Source organism: Agelaius phoeniceus, chromosome 8 (genome assembly GCF_051311805.1).
Source record: "Agelaius phoeniceus isolate bAgePho1 chromosome 8, bAgePho1.hap1, whole genome shotgun sequence".
Lineage (NCBI taxonomy): Eukaryota > Metazoa > Chordata > Aves > Passeriformes > Icteridae > Agelaius > Agelaius phoeniceus.
This window is the reverse complement of record NC_135272.1, coordinates 38,029,421-38,052,366: the sequence shown is the minus strand read 5'-3', so window position 1 is coordinate 38,052,366 and position 22,946 is coordinate 38,029,421. Positions and strand designations below refer to the sequence as shown.

At 48.2% G+C, this 22,946-nt stretch overlaps 1 protein-coding gene across 1 annotated transcript; it reads left to right on the top strand.

Annotated features, from left to right (window-relative positions):
* Positions 1–515: 515 nt before the first annotated feature.
* ERICH3 (glutamate rich 3) lies at positions 516–21,170 on the top strand. Its single transcript, XM_077182665.1, is given in 15 exon segments — positions 516–580; positions 3,503–3,596; positions 4,207–4,332; positions 4,957–5,028; positions 6,803–6,922; positions 7,569–7,646; positions 9,609–9,821; positions 10,414–10,588; positions 11,350–11,545; positions 13,425–13,780; positions 15,530–15,754; positions 17,096–17,563; positions 17,835–17,981; positions 18,748–20,855; positions 20,857–21,170. Coding segments are annotated over 15 exon segments (4,446 nt in total). The 5' UTR covers positions 516–560; the 3' UTR covers positions 20,905–21,170.
* Positions 21,171–22,946: the final 1,776 nt, after the last annotated feature.

The following is a 22,946-nucleotide window of genomic DNA, read 5'->3' as shown; positions in this document are numbered from 1 at the left end:
AAGGTGGGCGTGCTTAGTGTGGAAAAGAGACAGCTGAGAGAGGATCTCACCAATCCATACAAACATTTCCAAGGGGTGTCACAGAATGGTGCCAGGCTCTGTTCAGTGGTGCCCAGCGCCACGATGAGGAGCAATGGCCAAGACCTAAAGCACAAGAAGTTTTATCTCAGTGTGAGGAAGAGATCTCCATGGAGGGTGGCAGAGCTCTGAAAGAGCGGCCTGGGGAGGGTGTGGAGCTTCCCTCTCTGGAGACATTCCAGACCCACTTGTATGCGTTCCTGTGTCACCTGTTCCAGGTGACCCTGCCTTGGCAGGGGATTGGACTTGGATTCTCCAGAGGTCCCTTCCAGCCCCAGCAGTTCTGGGGTTCTGTGATTCTGGGGCTGCGGGCGGAGCCCGTTTCTCTCTCCCTCCCTTTCTCCCATCCCTCCCTCCGTCCCTCCCTCCGTCCCTCCCTCCGTCCCTCCCTCCGTCCCTCCCTCCGTCCCTCCCTCCGTCTCCTGGCTACGCTCGGGACGCGCCGGTGCCCGGGCAGCGCTGTCGCCGCCGCCGCCGCTGCCATGAGCGCCCCGCAGCCCCGGTGAGTGGGGCCGGGGCCGGGGCCGGTCCGTGCCGGCCTTTCGGCGCTGCGGGAACGGTGACGGGCTCGGGGCCACGGGCGGCGCCGCCCTGCAGCCCGCTGGGGAGAGAGCGGGGCCGGGGGTGCCCGACCTGCCTGGACAGAGCCCGGGGCTCCCCTTGGGTAAGGCCTTCCTCTGCGCAGGGGGATGGAGCCGTGGGGAATGGGCTGCTGGCTGCAGGTGAGGCCCTAGTTACCTGCCTTCGGACCTGCAGGTGTTGAGCTCAGAGCATCCGGACTTCCGAGCTGATGTCACAGACAAACAGCGAGGAACAGAGAATCTCTGCAGGTCTCTGTGACAGAATTTGGCACATCTGGTATAGTGGGCGATGATCTGAGTAAGCAAGCCGCGGTAGAACTTGCTCCTGGGCCACACAAGAAATCAGTAGCAGAACACTCCTTTGGCTCCCAACTCCGTGCGTGGTTGTGAGGCTTAAAACTTCCTCTGGGGGGGTGGATGGCAGACGGGTGCCAGGGAGAGCACAGGCACCATGCTGCCCTGTGACTCTGCCAATTAATAACTGAAGCTTTGGTGCTCTCTTACATCATTTATTTGGTGATCTCCGATTTAATTGCACTGTGAAATATTAACTGTGAAGGTTTGCTTTACAAAACACATAGGATGCCTGCTGTGGCTTTGTCTTGATATCCTTCCAAATGAGTGAGAGTGGTCTTAAAATTTACCGTGGTACACAGCTCTGGCTCTGAGTGTAGGGCTTTGGGTAAGCTGCCAGCTGAGAACAAATATACTGTCAATAAATAATGGTGTCGATGATCATAGCATCATAGAATTCTAAATAACCTCAAATATAAAATTACTGACCTAAGAGTGACATGTTGTCACTGGCTGTGATGCCAGAGAAACAAACATGACACTCATCTTGGGAAGAGCTTTAGACATACTCCAGGAATCTACAGATCAGTCAGTTTAGGTTCTGTGCCAGGAAAATTGTCTGCTGTTCTAATAAAACACCAGCACTTTTAGAGAGAAGAATGAACAGGATAAATGGGCAGAGATAAAGGAGTCGCAGGAATACCCAGAAAAGGGATGTGATTACTGTGACACACAGGCTGTATAGAGCTGTCTGAGGCTGGTGCTTTCTCTTTGCTGTGTTTTTTCCTAACATGGATTTTGTCAGTTCTGCACTTCTGCCTGTTGCAGAGGTTTTAAAGGTGACTTTTGTGTGTGGTTCTTTAATACTGGAACCTTGAACTAGACAGCTCAGACAAGAGCTTCTCTTGTCCTTTTGTTGATGCCAGGAGCAGGCTAAATGGAAGCAGTGGCTGCTTTGCTGGAGTGTTCCTGGCCATCCCCAGGCACTGGTCCATGCCAGCATTTGTGGCTGCAGGAGGTTCCAGAGCTGGAGCTCGTGGCACAGCCAGATCCCAGTGGGCCTGCTTGCATTCTTTACAAGGATTTCATGGATGTTGGTTCAAGCCCAACACAATTCCTTATTTCCTCTATTACCCTTTTGAACTCTGAATTTAATTCAATATATTTGAAGACCAGCCTGTTCATAATTTAAGTGAGAAAATACATGTTCTGAGACTTTGGTGAAACAATAATTGCCACATCACTGTGTTCAGATGGGAGCTGCATTTTAACTAGCTATGTGGTCAAGGATGTCTTAGGTGGAAGGAAGTAAATTAAAAGGAGTTGGATTGAGTTTCTCCTTGCCTCAACATGCAATTGCCAGGTGATACCATAAATTAATACTTAGCAAAATTGGTAGAATCTGGTGGTTTCAAATGCAAACTCTGGATTAAAAAGGTAACATAGAACAGTTGCTATAAATACCAATATTTAACCAACAGGCATAAAAGGGTAACCTATATTGTTTGTTTAAAGTTTAGTTTATTGTTGGCAGCTACCTTTGAGGTTATTATTTCTGCTGTGAAACCTCATGTAAAATTCCTGTAAATCCATGATCTCTTTACTTCAAAACATTTCTCCTTTCTTTCCTTGAATATGCTTTTGTGTGTGGCAGATCAGTCTAGCAATAGACATATAACTGAGTTATCTAGCTGAAAAGGATGTAATAGAGGCACAGTGCATTTAAATCTACAGCCAAAGAAAACAAAAGAGTTCAGTCTCTTGTGTAACTTGAGCCCAGAGAGCCCAGAGATCAGGCTGAACATATTATGTGACATGTACCTGAGTGTGCAAACTGTACAAATGTGAAAGGATTTTGAGTATTACCAACTGCATCCTAGTGTCACTGACTTCTCTATTTGTCCTGTTTTCCAGAGGGTGAAGTAAGATATGGTTGTGCTAAGTGAAAAATATAACTGCTAATTATGAATACTTCAGTTTTTGTGTTCAGCTTTCACATCTGAGGTTCAGTTTTTTGGAACTTTGGTCTTTGGTTACTGTGATGATGGTAGCGAGGCCCTGGCACAGGTTGCCCAGAGAAGCTGTGGCTGCCCCATCCCTGGCAGTGCTCAGGTCGGGCTGGATGGAGCTTGAGCAGCCTGGGGTAGTGGAAGGTGTCCCTGCCACCGGCTGTGCCCCTGGCAGAGCGGCTGGGGAGCTGTGTCAGTGCAGCTGGAGTCCAGCTCCAGCACACACTGCCCTGCCCGTGGTCAGGGCTCATCCCCGGGAGCTGCTCTGGGAGCTGCTGGTGGAGGAGCTGGCAGGGCTGGCCTGGCAGTCCCACACTCAGCTCTTGGCCTGAGCTACAAGTCACGTGCTTCTGATACGGATTTCCCAGAGGCCACAAGATATTGCTTTTACATGATCTGATGGGCATTTACCTGACCAAATCCAGGATGATTTACTAAGGCAGCATTTTGTGTAGCAAACTGTTGGGTAGCTCTGTTTAATGTAGACTGTAATAATTTGTCAGTCAAGGGGATTATAAACATCTCCATTTTTTATTGCAGTATTCTTGAAACCTATAACAGTCTTACAGACAAACACCTGGTTGGATATTTCAGCAATGCCAGGATAAGACGACATCTTCAGAAATCAGGACTGGTGAGACTGAAAAGTTTTCCTCAATTCTATATTCAATTCAAAATGTTTTTATGCTTTTTTCTCCCCCCATATTTCCTTTTGCTCATTTGAGTTTCCCTCTGCAAAGTGTTTCAGTTTGTAGATATACAGCATCATATTGGTTCACTCATGGTTTTTACACTGTGAAATGTAAGCATCTTTGACTTGTTTAAATAGCTTCAGTGTTATTTTTCAGAAGTGTTTTATGGAAAACTGAAGGATTTTGTAGAGGTGAATATGCTGAACATTTTGTTGAAAAAACTGGTGCCCTCCTAGGTGTGACTCTTTTGCACAGACAGGTGCAGTAGGGCAGCAACTGTTTAATCCTTTCCACCCCTTTGGGCAGTGGCCTGTGAAGGGTAAGGCTGAGCCCTAGGCTATTAGAAATGTGGCTGCTGCTCCTTCCATTTGGCTGGTGGAGTTCATGGGGTCAAAGATAATACAGTGCTGTAAGGTGAGTTCCATACCATGGCAGGGGCAGAGGTAGAAACAAACCAGGAGGAGGAAGTGGTCCTCTGGGAAATTGTATTGTTTCAAAACATATTTTATTTCGTCTTCTCCTTTTCAGTAACATTCTATTTGTGTATGGCAGATCTCAAGGAGCGGAAGAATAATACCGGAGAAGGAATACCGGCTCAATGCCATAAGGAGGGACCACCAGAGACACGTCCAGGAGTGCTTGGCTGATGCCATATATCATAAGGTCCTCGACATTGAGGTGTGCCCTTACTGAGGATGTGTGAGCCTTCCCAGGTGTTTCCTCACTGACAGCCAGGGGCTGCTAACTTGTGCTGGACTGTTTGCCACGTGTGCCCTCATGCTCCCCTGGAAGGCTCTTTCCTGCTGGGAAAAAGGACAGACTTTGTGCTTGAGGTTCCCCACATGAAACCTCCATGGGCCTCTCATTGTCAAACCATGCTACTGTGAGAGCAGGCACTGTCCTGGCTTCCTTATTGCTTTTTGACAGCTCTCAGATTATGAGATGATATTCACAGGGCTAGTTTGCTTAAAAAAAATCTGATAAAAACAAACTAGTTTGAACGTATTTACATATATGCTGTCTGAGTGCAAAATCTGGGCACATTCCTATGGGATATCAGGAATGGAGTTGGTTCCTACAACTTTACCAACTTTACCAGTGCTCAGTTGTTCCCTTGGCTGTGTGAATATATGCAGGTGAAATGTAAATAGATTCAATACACAGTAGTTTTATTACAGGGCTCAATGAGAGTAGTGGCCAGTGAGAAGGCATGGGACAAGCAGGACAGAAGCAAGAGTTCTTGCACACACTGACATCTGATGATGGCCAGTAATGGGATTTCTCTTCCTCTTGTATTGATAGCATCATCATCAGCTGGGGAAGAACAGGAGACTTGATTGTTCTGCAAGGAAAGAGATGATGCAGCCAGCCAAGGTAAGGCTTCAGCACTGCTGATGGGACTTGGCAGTTTTGCCTGTGTTTAGTAGTAATTGTGGGCCTGACCAGTGGTTCATTGAGACAAGTGCTCTGTCTCTGATGTGGAAAAGGTACAAGAAACAGGCAAGTAGAGGATGATCCTGCCCCAGTTACATCTCCTTTGTCCTTTGTCCAGAAGTTCAGGAGCTTCCATTTATGCATTTAATTCCTTCTGAATCTAGTTATTCTTCTACTTCTGCAGTGCTCTTGGTTGGGTGATTTAATAATGAATTGCATGAAATGGTATCTCCTTGCACTTCTGCATAGTAATAAATGTATCTGATATGTCAGTTTGATGCTCCATTGTTCTTGGTATGACAAAAGTTATTAAATGATCTCTTTTTCCAAGGCATCTGTGGTTTTACATATGTTCTTCACATTCCTTCTCAGTTTTCCAAGCTGAAGGTGCTCAGTCTGAATTTTTCTTATGTGAACCTCTCCAGGCTTCTCATTACCGTTGCTGTTTTTTTTTACCTTTTCTCATTCTACTGTTCCTGTTTTGAAATGGGGAACCATACCAGAATGAATAATTCAAGATACGTTCTCCTCCCAGTAATTCTAGACCTCTCTGCTTTTGACTGCTGATGAGCACTGAGCTCATGTGTTTGGTTGTTTGCCTCTCCACAGGATTTGGGCAGAACTAGCATATGAGAAATCAAAGAGGTTTTAGGAGTCTTCATTTAGCTGTCATGTAGGTTGAACTTGATTCTCTAGTTATAGTCATGGAAATCCCATGGAAGTCAATGGTTCTTCTCCCCATGCAATCATCTGAATTCATATGGGAAAAGTCATCCTCATTTTGGCAGAAACATGCTCAGAATTTTATTTCTGTATTAGGAACCTGAGTGCTTTGAGAAGAGTGCCTTGAGAAGGTGGCTGCTTCATTGAGCAGCTGGTAAACAATGTCAGGTGTGTTAAACTGTAAATAATACATCTAGAAGGAAATCATGGGGTAAAGAGAGGAGGAGATTTTCCTGAAAGACACTGGTCACTATGGAAATTGCGAAGGTGTAATTTGCTGATGGAACTCCTGTGGTAGGGAGTCACCCCATGGGAGCAGTGATTCAGGGATCAGCAGTGATCCCTGTTAAGGGATCCTGGGCTTGAGTAATTTTGGAACGTAAACCAGAACTGCTTCCTTCAGAAAGACACCTGCAGACACCTGATCTGTGTGTGCTGTGCTGCCATGCTGGGATGCAGGAGCCCGGCTGGAACCAGTGGTGTAATTTAATTCTCACCTCATCTGTTCAGTGAATTCATCTGAGTCGCTCATCTGAAGAGAAAGGAGAGAGGCAGATGGCTGAGCAAGGGAGGGTGAGAGACAGAGCTGTCTGTTTCCAGTGGGGCAGCCATCCCAGCACTGGGTTGGTGAGATGAGAAGGTGGGGAGAGGCTGCAGTCACCGCAGGAAAGTGGCAGGTGCGCTCAAATTTAAAAAAGAAAGAGACCTTCAAACAAACCAAGAATTGTGAGATACACAGAAACAGACATGAATTGAATCTAGTGGGTCAGCAGCTAGAGAGAGCTGCAGGAAAATGAATCAGAGGTGGGGAAAAGTCTTTTTGCTTGTCCCTCACATTCTCCCATGATTTTCTTTCTTTCCTTAACCAGCTGTTCCATCGGGTCCAGGCCAGCTGATTGTCACAGCTGTCCAGTGAAGGACAGATGTAATGAGACAGACATGACTGGTTTTGGATTCAGTGCCTCAGAGACATAAATTGCCTTTCTTTCAGATGGAGCGGCTGATGGGAGAAGTGTCCCACATGTACTCCCCACACCCCCCCGTGGCCCCCAGGAGCCACCACGCGCTCTGTCCCTTGGTGTCCGGAGAGCGAACTGGGCGCTCACAGCGGGTGAGTCTCATCAGCTTCTCCATGGCTGCCATGGAAGCACTGACAGCTGAAAGCGTGCCCATGGACCTCAGAACAAAGCATTCACTGCCTGGGTCATTCCGGATTAGGGCCACATCCTTCATCACTTGAGGCTCATTTCCTGCTTGCTGGGTTGTGTTGAGGAATCTCTAGAAGCTAGTGTTGCAGGAATGGCACATCAGAACCTAGAAAAAAACACAAAAAACCTTTGCTGTCTGATAAATCTGCTTCAGTCTTTCCCTTTTAGCTGCCTCATGACCTCAGGCAGGCCAGTATCAGTGTGTTGAGCATTGTCAGTGGACACAGGGGCTGCAGACAAGGTTATGCATGTTGTAAAGCCCTGAAAAAGGTGGGAAAAAGGTCTTTTAGAAAACAGAGTTGAAGGAACGAAATCAGACTGAAGCTCATTTCAGAAGGCTGTGTCTAGGAGCTCTGACTTTTGCTCTTTGTGAACAGCAAAGAAGGAGTGTTAATATAATGAAAATATACTTGAAATATAATAGTACTAAAGCCTGAAGTCAAAGGTCAAATATCTAGGTCAGTTTCAACTGGTTCTCTATATCAATAATGATAATTGATGCAGATTGAAGATAAACTTTTGAGTCCTGAATGACCTTTTTTCATATAGAGGGGACCCAGACTTAGACTTGATTATGGTGATGGACGTTATTATTACCGAGCCAAGGAGCCTCCCTTCTCTAAGGTGGTGAGTTAACCTCAGTTAAACAGTGCTGTTGGATGTTAACATTTTAACTTGGTATTCTGAAGGGTATACAAGGAAAACATGCAATAAAACAGTCAGAAAAAGCTGAAAATTGAACAAAAATGGTACATTTATGTTGTGCATTCTCCCTGGGTCCATGTGCTGAAGTCCATAGCACACTGCTACAGTTTCTGTGAGTTCATTGTGTTTGCTACAAGACTGCATTGTGAGGAGATAGTAGCAAACCTTGTATTTATGGCCAAGAGTTGTTTTGAATGGTCAGTTAGAGGTGCCTAAAGGGGTCTGGCTCTTTGGAGGCAGACTAGAAAATGTCATGTCCTCTAGGTACCTGTAATCACTCACCACTTCCAGATATCTCCATCGGTGCTATTGTTTTTCTTTGTGGCACTGCTCTGCACTGGAAGCTATACACTGAGATTTTGTCATTGTTTTCTTTCTCCTTTTGTAGAGTTCCTTGTGACCAAATACAGTTCCAGGAAATGTACAGCAGCCCCCTCGCCTCCAGCCCCTTCTTGGCGGGGCTGCAGCAGGGTCTGTATCAAAGGCTTCCAAACAGAAGTGCCATGCACTGGAACATTATCAGCAATTTGCCTGTGGGGTGAGGCTGTACTTCATTCTGAAAATAAACTGTCCCACTTTAGGGACAGTTTTGTAATATTGTTTAAATACTGTGGTTCCCAGAACTGTACATGACAGAGAATATCCCTTTCAAATGGCATCAACTTTTATTTAAACTGTCCTTTTTCACTTCCCCTCAATTTTCAAGACACTGTCTTACTGGTTTAATGCCCAGTTCTTGATCACAGTGAGGAAAAATGTGGTAACTTACCTTTTATAGTATAAAATCTTTCTGCATACAAAATTTTCTCCCTCTATGTAGATTTTCTCTTATGTAGAGAGAGAGACAGCACCTGGTTGACTCTAGGAACTTTGGAATATTTTCAGTTGCAAGTCCTACAAGTTTTCATCATCACCTACAAAGGAGCTGCAAAGTAGCAAAAAATTCCTTTGTTTTGATGATTCCTTCTACTAAATCACACTAGTGGGCTTAGAGAATGAGAGTCAAACATGGTTTTGATATATTTGCAGTTACTTTCAAGTGATATTTGGACTTGTCTTCTGTTCTAGAAAAACATAATGTAATTGGTTTTGTGGTATGCGTTCCATGGGGTGAGAGGGCTTTGGAGTGGGACTCTGATCTGCTACCACTGGCTGGTAGACACTGTGTAAATAGCTCCCTTCTGATCTGTGTTTGCTGTGTATCAGCATGGTCATGATTCTTCAAGAATTTGCTGGTTGGTCCTGTTTATGTCTACTCAAATTATGGGTGATTTAATGGTTTCTTTAGTGCTCACAACTGACAAAACAGTTGTGAGCACTAAATCAGATGCAAGTTCTGAGAACATGATGCAGAACTCAGAGCCACAGCATGCAGCGTTTACAGAACTTGTTCCCTAGTAATGTCTTGCTCTTATGGGCTGTGGTCCATTTCATTCTGCAAGAGGACTGAATCTCTATTCAGATGAGGAAGCAGCATTTTGAAGCACATCTTGTATAACTGATGCCAAGTGATGTTTCTGTTGGACGGCTGGCTGCTCTGGGGATGTGCTGTCCAGCTGGAAGGGAGCAGCAGTGCTGCAGGGCTGTGCAGGGTTCTGTCTGAGATGAGATCTTGGTGGTGCTGGAGCCAGGGCTCGGTGTGCAGTGCTGTCTGTATCTCTGAAGGTGACATTTTCAAGCAATATGAATGTTGCCCTGCAAATTAAAAGAAAGTGGTTTAGCACAGAAATATTTTCATGAGCAAAATTTCAGGCCCTGAGTCAGGAGCTGTTTCAGAAGGATGCCTGTTGCTCGGTCTACCAAGAAGTCAGACCATGGCCAGTTCCATTTGCTCGGGATCTGGTTTTGCAGAAGCTGTGTCATGTCATTAAAATGTTTTTCCAGGGGCAGAGCAGTGAGCTACAGTTTAGGAATCCAATGGATTACATGTCTGGTGCGTCACCGTACCGGCCCGCCAAGCGTCGCCGTCGTGCGGCGCCGTTGCCACCGCCCCGCCCGCACGTAGGGGACAGGTGTATCCCTGGAATCAGGCGTGGGCTGCCCGTGGAGAGATGGTTTCATCCCACCACTGGATTCAATGAGCAGTTTTTGATCAATGTGAGTAGTCTCTGTCCACATACAGGTGTATTGCATTCCTCACTGGTGTGTTCGCTTGATGCTGAAAGATGCGCATACCTAGTTTGCATAAAGAAAATGTATAACTATTAAAATATATAATTGCTATGCATGTCCCTGTAAACTAAAAAATTTGGTGTTTTTCATCAGTTGGGGAGAAAAAAGGTGCTGAACAACAATGTAGATTAACAGTTATTCAAAGCCTGCCACTTCAGTCAGTCCGATCCTGTCTCTGGCACCAGAATCTCAGGAATTTGTGAAATGTCTTGAGTCTATGAACACTGCATCAGTTACAGTGTCTCCAGCCAGTTTTAACTCCTGTAAATAAAGTTGTAGGAACCCTGGACTCGGTGGGATGGTATGGGTCATTAAACCTGGTCCTTGAAATTTGGGTTTTCAGTTGGAAATGTATCCCACACCCTCTGCATGTTACAAACACTTCCCCATTTAATCAGCTCACCTTTTGTTATAAAAGCCTGGAAGTCTCAAGTGTGGGCTGCACAGATGTGAGCTTTGTTTTTGCCCCTTGTTGGAGCTGGGAGCTGAAGGCATTTCTGTGCATTTTCTGCTGCAGAATACCAATGGGTTCCCCAAGTCCCCATTATGCAGCAACGCCCTGGTCACCATGATCTACCTGGGAAAGAGTAAGCATGTGTCACTCCGTGATCACAAGGATGAAATCAAAGTCTATCAGCAATACTGTGGAACAGAAAACATTTGTGTCTATAAAGGCGACCTGTTGGAAGGAGGTAAGGATGGAGCCAGTGAGTTCATATTGATTGTGGAAACATCGTTTTTTTGTTAAAGCTTTGCCCTGACATCAGAATGATTACAGCTCAGCTTGGTCAAGATATATGCATCCAGGGATGTTTATACCATCTGCCTCCACATTAAACCTGGATCTACTGTCCCATGATTGAAAGTGAGGTTACAATTACTTTTGCAATGATGGTAGAAGAATTTAGAGAATTGATTTAACAAAATACTTGTGGCTTATGCTAATTATCTCTAGAGATATATGATTAATAGAGCAGTTGTAGTAATAAACTGTCCTTAAAAGGGGGTGATCTGAGTTGCTAATATGGGTTAGTGAATGTTGCTTCTTATTCCAGAAGGAAAGGTACATAGCGAGAGCCTGGTTCCCATCTCTTTTTGGGAAGTGTGAGTGCAATTTCATCACAGCAGTAAAAGATGAATTGTGTTCTGGAAAACTGGACATAGGAAATGGCTGGGAGACTCTGGTCTTTGTCCTGCTCTAGCAGTGAGTGGCCAAACTGACAGTGTGACACTTGTCCTAGCTGTCCCACCTTAGGATTCTGGGGCTGGCAAGAGCCAGGGCTGTGTGTGTGGAGGGGTCGAGTTTAACCAACTGTTGGACAGACCTGAGAACGCCAGTGCCTGTCCACAGAGGGCTGGCTACTGTGGTGATGCAGTTAAGATACAGCAGTTGCTACAGGCTGACAGTGAAGCACAATGTTTTTCTTTGAACCCTTTATTTCTGTAATTGCAGATACCTTCCAGTTCATCTCTAAGAGGTACCTCGGTTACCCGTTCAGCCTCACCTTTTATCTCAACGGGCTCCAGGTTGACAGGCTGAGCTCTTGCTGTGAGTACAGAGGCTTTCAGAGTAAGAGGCCTTGCCGGCTGCGACGCAGAAACACCTACTTCAGGGTGCTCCATGTGGCAGGAGCACCTCCTTGCTACAGGTATGGGGAAAGTGCGCTTTGCTCACAAGGACTTAGCTTAGAGAGTGTCTAACTCGTTTCTCTTCCTTCATCTCCCTGGCTCCACGCAGCTCTGTGGAGCCTGCTCTGTTTCTCAGTGCCCCGTGGAAGGGGCAGGGTGGGGGCCACCTCTCAGGGTCTCCCATCCAAGGGCACCAGCTCAGCCGGTTCCTGTGGTGTGTGCACAGTGGGGACACTGCTTGTGCTGGAGCACGGGGCAGCGGCTCTGGGGCGGGCTACATGTGCCACCCGCGTGGCTGTGGAATAAATACCGAGCATGCTGCTCAGTTAGCTGTGCTTTCCAGAGGCTTTTGTGTGATAATTGATTTTTAAACATCTCTGCCTCTGAAGTGAGATTCTGTTGTAATAGTTCTAGCTTCAGAATAAGGCAGCACTGAATATTTGTTATGGTTCAGAAACCAAATCTGTGCAGAAAGGTCTTGGGCAAATGTCAGTGCTGTGACCAACAGCTGTGATTCTGCCAAGAGGCTTTAATTTTCATAAAATCTTCCTTTTCTGTAATTGTTAATTCAGGCCATACATAAACTTACGGAGATGTGGATAATTTAAAATCTTCTGTGTTATTTTAATAAATAACTTTTTAAAGAACAGCTAGCAGTTGGAACAAGAGACTCTTCACAGAGGTGTACTCTGTTCCTTCAGGCAAGGACTGAGTTCTAGGAAAAAAATGCTAGTTTATTGTACCACAGTCTAACAATGAACATGATTTATGTTCATTGCATGTTCAAAGGAGTGAGAAGCATCTGAATTCAGAATGCCTATAGTGGCTATAGATTTTAGGAAATGCCCCAATCTCAGCTTTTTGTGATTTCTATAAAGATATGAAGTGAATTTTCAGAATTTAATATAGTATCCAAAAACTGGATTAATTAATTCCTAAGTTACTCTCCCTTTCTGTCCCCCTTTCCCTCTTAGTGATATCTCTCTTTTCCTGCCTCTTATCAATCCAGCCGACCTTATCTCATGACTAAAAATCATCTCCATTAACCTGATTTTCCCCATAAATGACAACTATTTTCACACCCCTTCAGGCCAAGTGCACTTGGGTTTGTTTTCTGCTCTATGACATACATTGAATGCCCACTCTGGTTCCCAGTAAAAGTCCCAGTTGATTTTCCCGGTGGATCAAGGCTTTGGCTCACAACGAGGTGATGCTGCAATGGTTTCTGTACCATGCTGCAAGCCTTGCTCTGAGACCTTTCTGCTGGCCAAGAACCAGCAATTCTGTAGAGCTCCTGACTGTGAGAGAGGGAGAGGGGGAGCATATCACTCCATTTTATACAAGAGAGGCAGTCTCAACAACTCATTCAAAATGCTTTGTTTTCCATCTGTTTGGGTTTCTTTTAAGTAGGTAAACAGAACAGAAACAGAAAATTACAAACTTTGCACCTTCTTCTTCCCCCACAGTTCTTAGACCCAGCAGATAAATACAGAAACCCCCAGTCTTACCCTCAGCTATCACACTACTGGGAGTTACAGCAGGATCTGGATCCAGAACACATCAGAGCTTGTCTGCATTTTTCAGTGGTCCTGTCTTCACAGCCAATGCTCGGTGCAGCTTCAAATTAATGGGCACTTGTATTAATTTTGGTTCTGTTTGTATGTCAGTTGTTGCCTGTCAGTGTAGGCAGCATTACTGTCCTTCAAGGAAGAACTGCATCTGTGTTGGGGGAGCTCTCAGGGATTTCAGGGTGCTTCTCCTGCGAGCCATTGTGGCAGTGCAGAGGCAGATGGGTGCTTGGTGTCCCTGCAAATAACAAGCTGAACTCGCTATGTCTGCTGCCCTCTGTTGTTCAAAGGAAGAAAAATGTGATACTTCCCAATTTGCATTATTTTATAGGTGCTTTCTTGCGATGGGTCTGGACAAAAAGCTATACCCTCCCAAGAGGAAGATTAAGTACTACACGAGGCCGCACATGTGCTCCTGTTCTCCTTACTGCGCGCACAGCGAGCCCTGTGACAGCAGCGTGGTGCCCAAATCCATTGAAGGCTCAGTGTCGCTCACCATACCCAGCCAAGAGGAAAGCATTGAAACTATTGATGAAACACTCGACTCTGAAGAGGAGTGCAGCGAAGAAGAAGAAGAAGAAGAAGGAGAAGAAGAAGAAGAAGAAGAAGGAGAAGAAGAAGAAGAAATGGAAGACCAATCTTTTGTGGAGACCGAAGGCACCACTCAGGAAACCGCCAGTGAAAGTGGTATAGTATTCCCAAACATGAGCAGGGGATGAGAAATGGGAGGAGATGGTTCTGGAGAAGGTCTGGGATTGTGGACTGCCAGCTTTGACCGGGGCATGAGAAATGTGGTGATGTCTGTATCTGGGCCACAGAATTAGAGGGGCTCCTTTCAGCCATGCAACAGGATGAGGTGGGTTGCAAGAGCCAAGAAAGTGAGTAAGGAAGGGTGGTGAGGCAATGACTCAGGTTCCCCAAGCAGCTGTGCCTGCTCCATCCATGGAAGCATTAAAGTCCAAGTCAGACGGGGCTTGGAGCGGTCTGGGATAGTGGAAGGTGTACTCAGCTATGGAGGAGGCATCAAGCTCAATCTCTGCCTTTACTTCCTCCTTATCATAACCTTCTTTGGAGGCAATCACATTCACAGAGAGATTTTAATTCCTACTTCCTATTCCTATTTTTGCTTTGACAGTTCTGCAGTGTTGCTACTCATCTGACAGTCGTTAGTCCCTCCGGATGTGTGTTTGGGATTAACGAAGCCTTTTTCCTTCAGGAGGAACTGCCCTTCTGACAGAGACCTCACTGCCAACACTGCAATCGGAATCTCAATTGATTTTTAATACAGAAAAATAAATCTCCTTATTCCCTTAGTTCTCATTGTCTTGGTAATTGTTTGTTTGCCTGACTGGTTCTGCATCAGGAACTCTTCATTTCTGTCCTTGGTGTTCTGTCACTTCCATGCGTTAAAAGCCCCGATGGAAGGAAAGGAGGGCAGCAATAAAATCTGCAAGTGGGGAATGCTGGCCACAAGGGCCAGCTGGCGTGGCAGCAGCGCAGCTGCTGGTGGTGCACATGGTGCAGTGTGCAGGGAGCCCGCGGCAGCAGGGCAGCTCTGGATTTTAGCTGGGAATCCCCGGCATCCCTGTGCTGTGCCTGGGATGTGCAGAGCACAGCTTGGGGGGAAGGGGGCCTTCTCTAATGCATCTGCATGAAGAGGGTTTCACCTCCAGAGCCAAGCAGAGTGCAGAGAAGGGCCGGGAGCTGGACTCGAGGGTCCGTGTGGATCCCTTCCAGCTCAGCTGACTCTGTGATCTACCAGATGTCAGCCTGGTGCCTGCCTGAATTCCAGAACGTGGATATAAGAGTGGTAATTCTGTGCAGGCTTTGTTTGCACTGGGTTTTCCCCTGGGTCCTGGAGGAGCACGTTAGAGCACTGTGATAACAGAGTGCCTCTGCAGTGCCCTTTGGCTGGAGTTCATTAAATTCATTGAGCTTCTAAGACACTTCTTTGCTATTTAGCCATGTCAATATACATTTATTGTACTTTGCAGTATAATATACTACCTTTCTCCAGCTTTCTCAATTGCTTGTAATTTTTTTCATCACATCCAGTTTTTCTCCTGTTATAAGAGATTCTTACATTTAATTTCTGAGTTTTCCCAGCTCTAAATTTTCACTTTCCATGGCTGGTAACTTTGTTTATTTTTGTTTTAATGAATTACTCATACCTTTAGTTTTGCTACATTTTTGCTACTCTATGAAAAACACAATGCTGTTTTATGATAATATGCTCTTATAATTCCTATCTGTGGTCTTAGATTCTCTCATGGCTTTAAAAAGACTATGCAAATTCAAGGGCAAAAGGAGATTAATGATGTTAATTAATATCAACTCAGAATGTTAACACTGGCTCAGTGTTTCTATCTGCTTAAAAAGAATTTTTTTAATTGTGAATTCTGTTTCCTGTCTCACAGTGCAATTCTTCTATTTTAGAATATGATGAAGATTTTGAAGCAGATGAAGAAGTTAATGAAGAGAGACAGACTGGTGATCAAATGAATGGAATGTCAAAGTCATCCTCAAATGATAAAAACCATAATTTAGACTATGGAAAGGAGAGTGAAACCTCATCTCAGAAGGCACTGCAGGCCTCTGACGGTGAGAAAGATAAAAGTGGCAGATATTCTGATGACAGGGACTCTGAAGATGATCTACCAGGTTAGTTTTGTTCATAACAAGGCTTGGAGAAGCTGACCTGACGCATGTTTTACAGTTTGCATGTGTCCAGTATGTTTGTTGAGTCTGCATATGCCCTTCCTACTGAAATGCTAAAAGACAGCTGTTTTATCTGCTATTAATGGTGCCACTGAAGTGCAGGCAGCCCCCTGGCAGTGAGAGATGGGCCTTTGCTGAGCTGCTCAGGTGCTGAGATGGAAATGGAGCAGGCAGCAGGCAGGTTCCCAGAACCTTGGCAGGACACAACCCTCCCTGCCAGCAGGCACTCACAGTGGGAATCTGTGACCCCTACACCTTCTGAGGGGTCCCAGGAGACCTGACAGGCCACCCTGGGTTATAAAACTGCTGTCTTTAAGGGCCCTGAATATGGCCCTAATTTATTTGGCTGTGCCAGAGATCTGGAGATAGTTAGACTGTCTGAAGGGAAAGGTGACGGTGCTGTGCAGGGCTGGGAGTTGGACTTGATGATCCTCGTGGGCCCCCTCCAACTCAGCTTATTCTGTGATTCTGTGATTCTGTCGGTAGAGGAACCCGCTTGGGTTTCCCATGATGGAGCAGTAGTACTCTGAGAGGGAATCTCTAAATGGGGCTGTAAGGTCTCTTGGTGCAACATGTTTTTCAGAACATGCGCTTCTGCATGGATTATAGCTCTGACACTTTTATTTTCTTTGCTTGACTAGATTTTTTGGTCTTGAGTTAGACCAATCTCTTCTTGAAGCCATGTAGATTGTGGACAGCAGCAAGGCTGTGCAGCAGTCAGCTCTGCTGCTCAGCTCACTGTCAGATGAAGAATTACGGCCTTTTTTCCCCTCAAATTTTCCATTTATGAATTTAATATGATGGTGCTTGTATGTTTTTTTCGAGGAAACAGTGAACTTCATCTCCAGTTCAACCTGAAGGGTTTACACATGGTTTTGGAGATCTTTCTAATATTCAATGAGTTAACAGAAAGGCACTGAGAGATTGTTGCTGTGGTTGAAGTCTTTTATCTAATGAAGCTCAAGAGTCTGTACTAAACCCTGTCTGAGCCATATTTAGAGGTGCATTTGGAGGTGTATTTCTATATGATTGATAGAACTACTCTATAAATCTTTGATTTATTTCTATTATCAGAAAAAAACCCACCACGTTAAATGGCTTTAATTTTAATACTTCATACATCTGGGCAATGTTCTTCTATTTACACTAACTGTAATTTTGTCACAATATCCTCAGATTGTATAATTCAGAGAATGCTATTGGATGGGATTGTGTCCCTTTGTGAGTGCCCAGTGAATGCAGAGGTTTAGTGACAAATACTAAATTAAAATTTGCTGTTTTCAGAGAAGAGGCCTGCAGACTCTCTCTCATCCATGAGCACTCAGTGCAGCACTGAGACTGACTCTCAAGCTGAAATGAAAGCAGACCATGTGAATTGCAAAGAGGACTGCAATATCAAAAGTACATCTGATAGTGCAGCACATGCACACTGTGGAAATGAGAATGGGGAGAAGAAACTGCTCAGAGTGGAGGAAAATCAAGAGAATTCTGCACTGGAAAAGAAAGGAATAGATGAAGCAGAAAAGACAAAACCAGAAGATCTAACAGCAAGGGAAGATACTGGAATTTTTCATGAAAACATAAGGGCAATGCAGCATCAAGATCCTGAGGTTAATGGGGAATTCAAACAGACTGGGTCAGGAGAAAGTAACATGAATGAGGAGGAGGAATGTCCTCCAGTGCCTTGGGAAAGCAGGGTATTGAGCAAGGAGGATGGCAACGAAGAGGCTCCTTGGTGTGAGGAAGGAGGTGGTGAGTACAGTCCCTCTGCACAGCTCTGCATGCCTGGCTGCTCTACTTGCCTTGCACTCATTCGTGCTGCAGCATGGGGAGCTGCTGTGGGCTCAGTATCCACTCAGAACACTAACAGTGGCTCAGTGTTTCTCTGCTAGTGTTTAAAGTGCAAGGATTTGTCCAAAAACGAATTTTAAACTATTTCAAAGCTGAGCTGGCTGAATGGCTTCTATTCCCCTTTTGCTCTTTAATGGTTTCTCTTTCTTGCTTCCTGTTTTCTTTGTGATAGTTTTTGAAGACTGCAAACCAGTCCAGGAGAAAATAGCAAAAGCAACTGGAAATGATCATCCTGTGAATTCTGACCCTGAGCCTGGTGATTTGTGTGCCAATGAGGAAGAAAAGAATGCAGCAAATACAGAGCATGGTGCCAGTGGAGGTAAGATTGGCTGTCAGTCAGAGACAAGGATTACCTGAAGTCTTTTAATGGAAGTATTTGCCCTTTCCCTTTCGTTTGGCTATCAAAGTCTCCTTGTGCTTTTTTTCTTACCTAACTTGTAAAAAATCAGGTGATGACTAGCTGGCATCTGTAGTCGTGTATAAGTAATGCTTTTTTGGCCGTTAAAGGGTTCTAGGAGAAGAATCCAGGCCATGAAAAAATTTGAGTCAGAAAATAGCTGTGGAAAGCAGGAATGTAGTGAGGTACCATGTGCTTCCTGGTAGTGTGCAGCCTCCTTGGGAAATGCCTTGGTTCCCAGGGGCGGGAATTAACCCTGTCCTATTCCCTGGTACAATTACAGAATCCACAGGAAGCTGAATGTTCTTTGTCCTTTCTGTGCATATTTCACATGAACAATTTGTCAGCTATTTCTGACTTTCTGGGTGTCACTGTCAAGCTTATAGGTGTTGCACACACACACAAACTCCAAGCAGGTAGGGAGGGAGGCAGAGCAGGCAGGACAAGCATGACTGGCCCTGCATCAACTTTTTTAGTTAGATTCTTTATGCCAGATGCCAGAACAGCAGTATTAAATCATGGTCAGAGTGCAGGGATCTGATGAGCAGCAGCACAGCAAGTTCTCTTCGGGTGCCCAGGCTGATGTGCCTCATGGCTGGGCAGAAATGGCACCTTTAGCACTAACCTTGTGAAGCATGTAACACTGACAGGGTGCTGAGCAAACCAATGTTTGATTATCTCCCAACAGCAGCAGATGGAAGGCTCCTGGCAGAAGGGAGGAGAAGCTGGGATGTGCAGGAGGCAGCAGGACAGGCGGCACGAGCAGGGGAGGCCACAGGGCCGGGACAGGCCCCGGAGCAGGACGGGGCTGCTGAGGGAGATGCTGGCAGCGGAGAGGCCGCAGGAAAAGCTGCAGGGGCAGGGAATGCACTGCCCCAGGCCGGCACGGGGGCTGCGCTGGAGGAATCCGCACCTGAGGAGGGCACCGTGGCACAGGAACAGCCCAAAGGAAAGGGAACGGTGGAGGCAGTGGAGCTGGGCACAGAGGGGTCACCTGGGGAGCAGGAGGTGCTGGTGGAGGGGATGGACAGAGAGGTGGCACTGGGAAAGGCAGCAGCTGGGACAGAGGGGCCAGCTGGGGCACTGCCAGGGTGGGAGGCAGACAGAGCCGTGCCCCAGGGGCACGAGGGGGCTGGGGGCACCAGTGAGGAGGAGGCTGCAGACGAAGGCCTCAAAGGAGCAGTAGGGCCCCCAGCCGAGGAGGAGGTGGGCGAGCCAGTGTCTGAGGCAGGGGAGTCCCTGGGGCAGGGAGGGTCTGCAGGGAAGGACACGACAGTGGGTGCTGTGTCAGAGGGAGAGGAGGCTGGGGAGGACGCTGATGTGGCAGCAGATGGGAATGCCAGAGCTGTGGGCCCTGGAGGAGAAAAGGCTGTTGAGGAAGACTTTTCTGAAGGGGGGGAGGCTTTGGGGAAGCCTGGGGCTCTCTGGGAAGCACTAGGGGGTATGGAAACAGGAGAAGCAATGTCTGGAGGGGAAGGGTTTGTAAAGCCAAGTCAGTTTTCCCAGATGAAAGTGTCAGAGGAAGAGTGGATGGAGATGGGGAAAGCTGTCCCAGGAGATGCAGCAACACTTGAGAGTGCTCAGGCTCTCCAGAGAGTGGAGGACACGCTGGAAGAGTCTGTGGAGCCTGACAAGGGTCCTGTACTGGAAGTGGCACCTGGGTTGGGGGCTCTGGGGGGTGCTCGGGGGGATCCTGTCACTGAAGGGTTATCACAGGTGGAGGAGACACTGGCAGTGCAGGAGGAGGAGGGTGCAGCAGAAGCACTTTGGAGTGGAAACCCATCTGAGGGCAGCAAAGCAGAGACAGAGAGAGCAGTGGAAGGAAAACCCGAAGGAGAGGCGGTGGGAGGGTCTGCAGGGGCGGCCGGAGCGGGCTCGGGGGATGAAGAGGAGGCCACAGATGGAGCAGCAGGTTCGAAGGAGCCGGCAGCTGGGACAGAGGGGTGGCTGAGGTGTGGGCAAGGGAGAGGGAAGGGGGGGTGTCCCGGGGCGGCGGCGGCGGGGCCGGGCGGGGGCCGGGCCGGGGAGCCGGGGCTGGTGGCCATCGCTGTGCTGGGCGGCCAGGCCGGGCCGGGAGCCCTGCCCGGGGGGCCGGCAGTGCCCGGGGCGGGCGGGCTGGGCACAGGGGCGATGGCACAGCCGGGGGTGACGGGGGCAGCGCCGGGGCCGCAGAGCGGGGCAGGGCCAAGGCCGGTGTCGGCCACGGGCAGGGAAGGGCCGGCCGGGGCACCTGCGGCTGCTGCGGGGAAGCGGGAGGCGGCAGCGGGGGCCGAGGCACGGGCAGCGGGGCCGGCCGGAGCCCAGGGCCGGCTGCGGGAGCCGGGCACGGAGCCGCCCGGGCCCCCAGGGCGCCGAGAGGGGCTCGGAGCGGGGGCGCTGGGGGAACAGCCCGGGGCAGAGACCGCCCCGAGCGGCCCCGGGCACGGGGGAGTGGCAGCGAGGGGGAGAGGAGCGTCCGTGGAGGGGCCGTGCCCGAGCACCCGGCCACAGCCGGCAGGGACAGGGACGGGGACGGGACCGGCGCGGGGCAGGCACGGGCGGCAGGAGCAGGGCATGGAGCGGGCAGGAGGGAAAGCCGCGGGCGAGCAGCCGAGTGCCCCTGAAACCACGGGAGAGGGCGAGGGGGCCGCTGCTGCAGCCGGGGAGCAGAGGAAGGACAGTCCCGTCGGAGGGAGCCCGGGTGTCCCGGCAGCCGCTGACGGGGGCGAGAGGAGCCGCAGTTCCCGTCAGGTGAGTCCTGCCTAGGGCAGCCACTGCCCCAGCAGTGCCCAGGCTGATGATTCCTGTCAGAGACGGGATACACCGCCTCGTCCCATTCCTTATCCGTTCCTCAAATGTCTGCTGATGTTAGCTGGGTCAAGGGATGATAAGTCCTTTTGAGTGGCGGCTTCTGCGTTGTTTCCTATTCCCCAAATCCCGTGCAAATAAATCCCTTTGCTGTGGCACTAATTCTCACAGCCCCTTCGCCCTCCCTCCCCTCCAGGAGCGTGTCGCAGTTCTGGGGCATTGGGTGAGCCCTGGGAGCACTCGGCTTCCCTGGAATCCGGCCTCTCCTTGTAGGAGATGTCACAGCAGTACCTCAGCAGCTCCGAGTTCAGCACGTTTTCTCTGACGCTTGGTTGTTGTTTTGTAGGATAGTGCTAACCCAGACCCACTCATCATGTCCTCAGAAGAGGATGGGGAAGAAACTCTGCTCTGAGCTTTTCCTGCAGCCCCTCAGTGTCGTGTCCTGCCACACGCACTCAGCTGGCCGTGGGTTTGTGCCGGCTGGGATGTCGCTCCTCTCTTCACCCTGTGAGTAGCGCAGCCACCTGTCACGTTTCACTGGAGCAGCTCCTCAGCGTGCAGCAGACAACCGAAACAAGATTGTGTCTGCCAGCCCGGGAAACAGCACTCCTTTGGAAGGATGAGGACAGTAATCACAAGGATTGTTCCACAGCTGTCTGCCTTGTTTTTCTTGAAAACCAGAGAAATACTGGGCTGGCTGAACTTCCCTCCTCCCCTAGGCAGGCAGGGCTTTTATCCTGGGATCTTTCCCATGCCGTGCCAGGGGAGGGGACCCCTCCTGCATGCACAGTGCCCCTGTGCCAGGAGCGTGTGGGGGGCTTCCCTCCCCTTGGGCATCCAGGCTTGCTGCTGGCCACGCTTCAGGGCATTCTCAGCACGTGGAAATGTTGTTGAAAGTTCTTAAATCAGAACAATTCCAACAGGTATTTGTAAATGCATAAAGCTGGGCCTTCTGCTTTTGCTGGAGTCACTCAGGAGTAGTCAGTGGAGCCTCAGCTGAGGCTGCCAGGAGGGTGGTGAGTTTAGAGTTGTCTCAGCCTGGCTGCCCTTCTCTGCTACCCAAGGCTCTTCTCAGCTCTGCTGCACCTCTGGCTACACTGGGGCCCCAGGACCCTTTTGGGCCAGGCATCTGGGGCTGGGTGTGCAGCAGCCTGTAGGCACTCCAAGCTTGGTGGGTGCAGCAGACCCAGCCCCACAGAGTGGGGACCGTAACTGCGTTTTCAAGTAGGGAAAAGATGCTGAAATGAGCAGGATTTTGAGCAGATTGGTGCTGTGAGTCACTTCTGATCAATATACATGGAACTGGAAACTCAAACGTGTTCAAGTGGTTGCTGTGTGTTTGCTCCTAGAGATGTTCCTGTACTAGAGCTGGTTGCATTTGTGTGTTTAGTCTGCACATGTCTCAGAGGGTTGTGCTTTCTCTGTCCATACTCATGCCTATTAAATACCTGTTCACTCAGGCCTATTAAATACCTGTACCAGTGTGTGCAGCTCCTTCAATTTATGCCAGGGATTTAACTGTAGGAATAAGCCCTGCCAGTGCAGCAGGGCCTGAGCTTCAGTGTCTTCCTCTGGTTGCCAATGGGCTGACTGATGTTGGGGTGAGTGTTTGTGCCACTAAAGCTGCCCTGTGCAGGTACCCTCTAAAGCTCACGCTCAGGGCTGCAGGTGTGGCCACACCTGGGCATTCGGACACAGGGGCGGCAGGTCCCGGGGGACAGGTGAGCAGAGACAGAGAGGGATGCAGGGATTTGCCTTGGCAGAGATTCCCTGGGAGCCCCTCTGGGGCTGCAGGAGAACCAGGACACCAGAGAAGGCCTTGATGAACAGAGCAGTGTGACTGTAAGGAACTGGAATGCTGACAGATCATTGTTTAACAGTCTTGAAATATTTATAAGTGACACTTATGTGTATGGTTTTAACAGTTGGGGGAAAGAATCCTGTGGTTAGGAACACATATGTGGACTTCCAAAACATTAGTGTCTCTCTCACTTGAGCAGGCAGAAGTTTGGTAATAAGGAAAACCATGGAAATGGATAATTGTATAGGTTTGGAAAAGCTTCCCATAGTCCTTTCTGCTTTCCTATATTGTGCTAATTA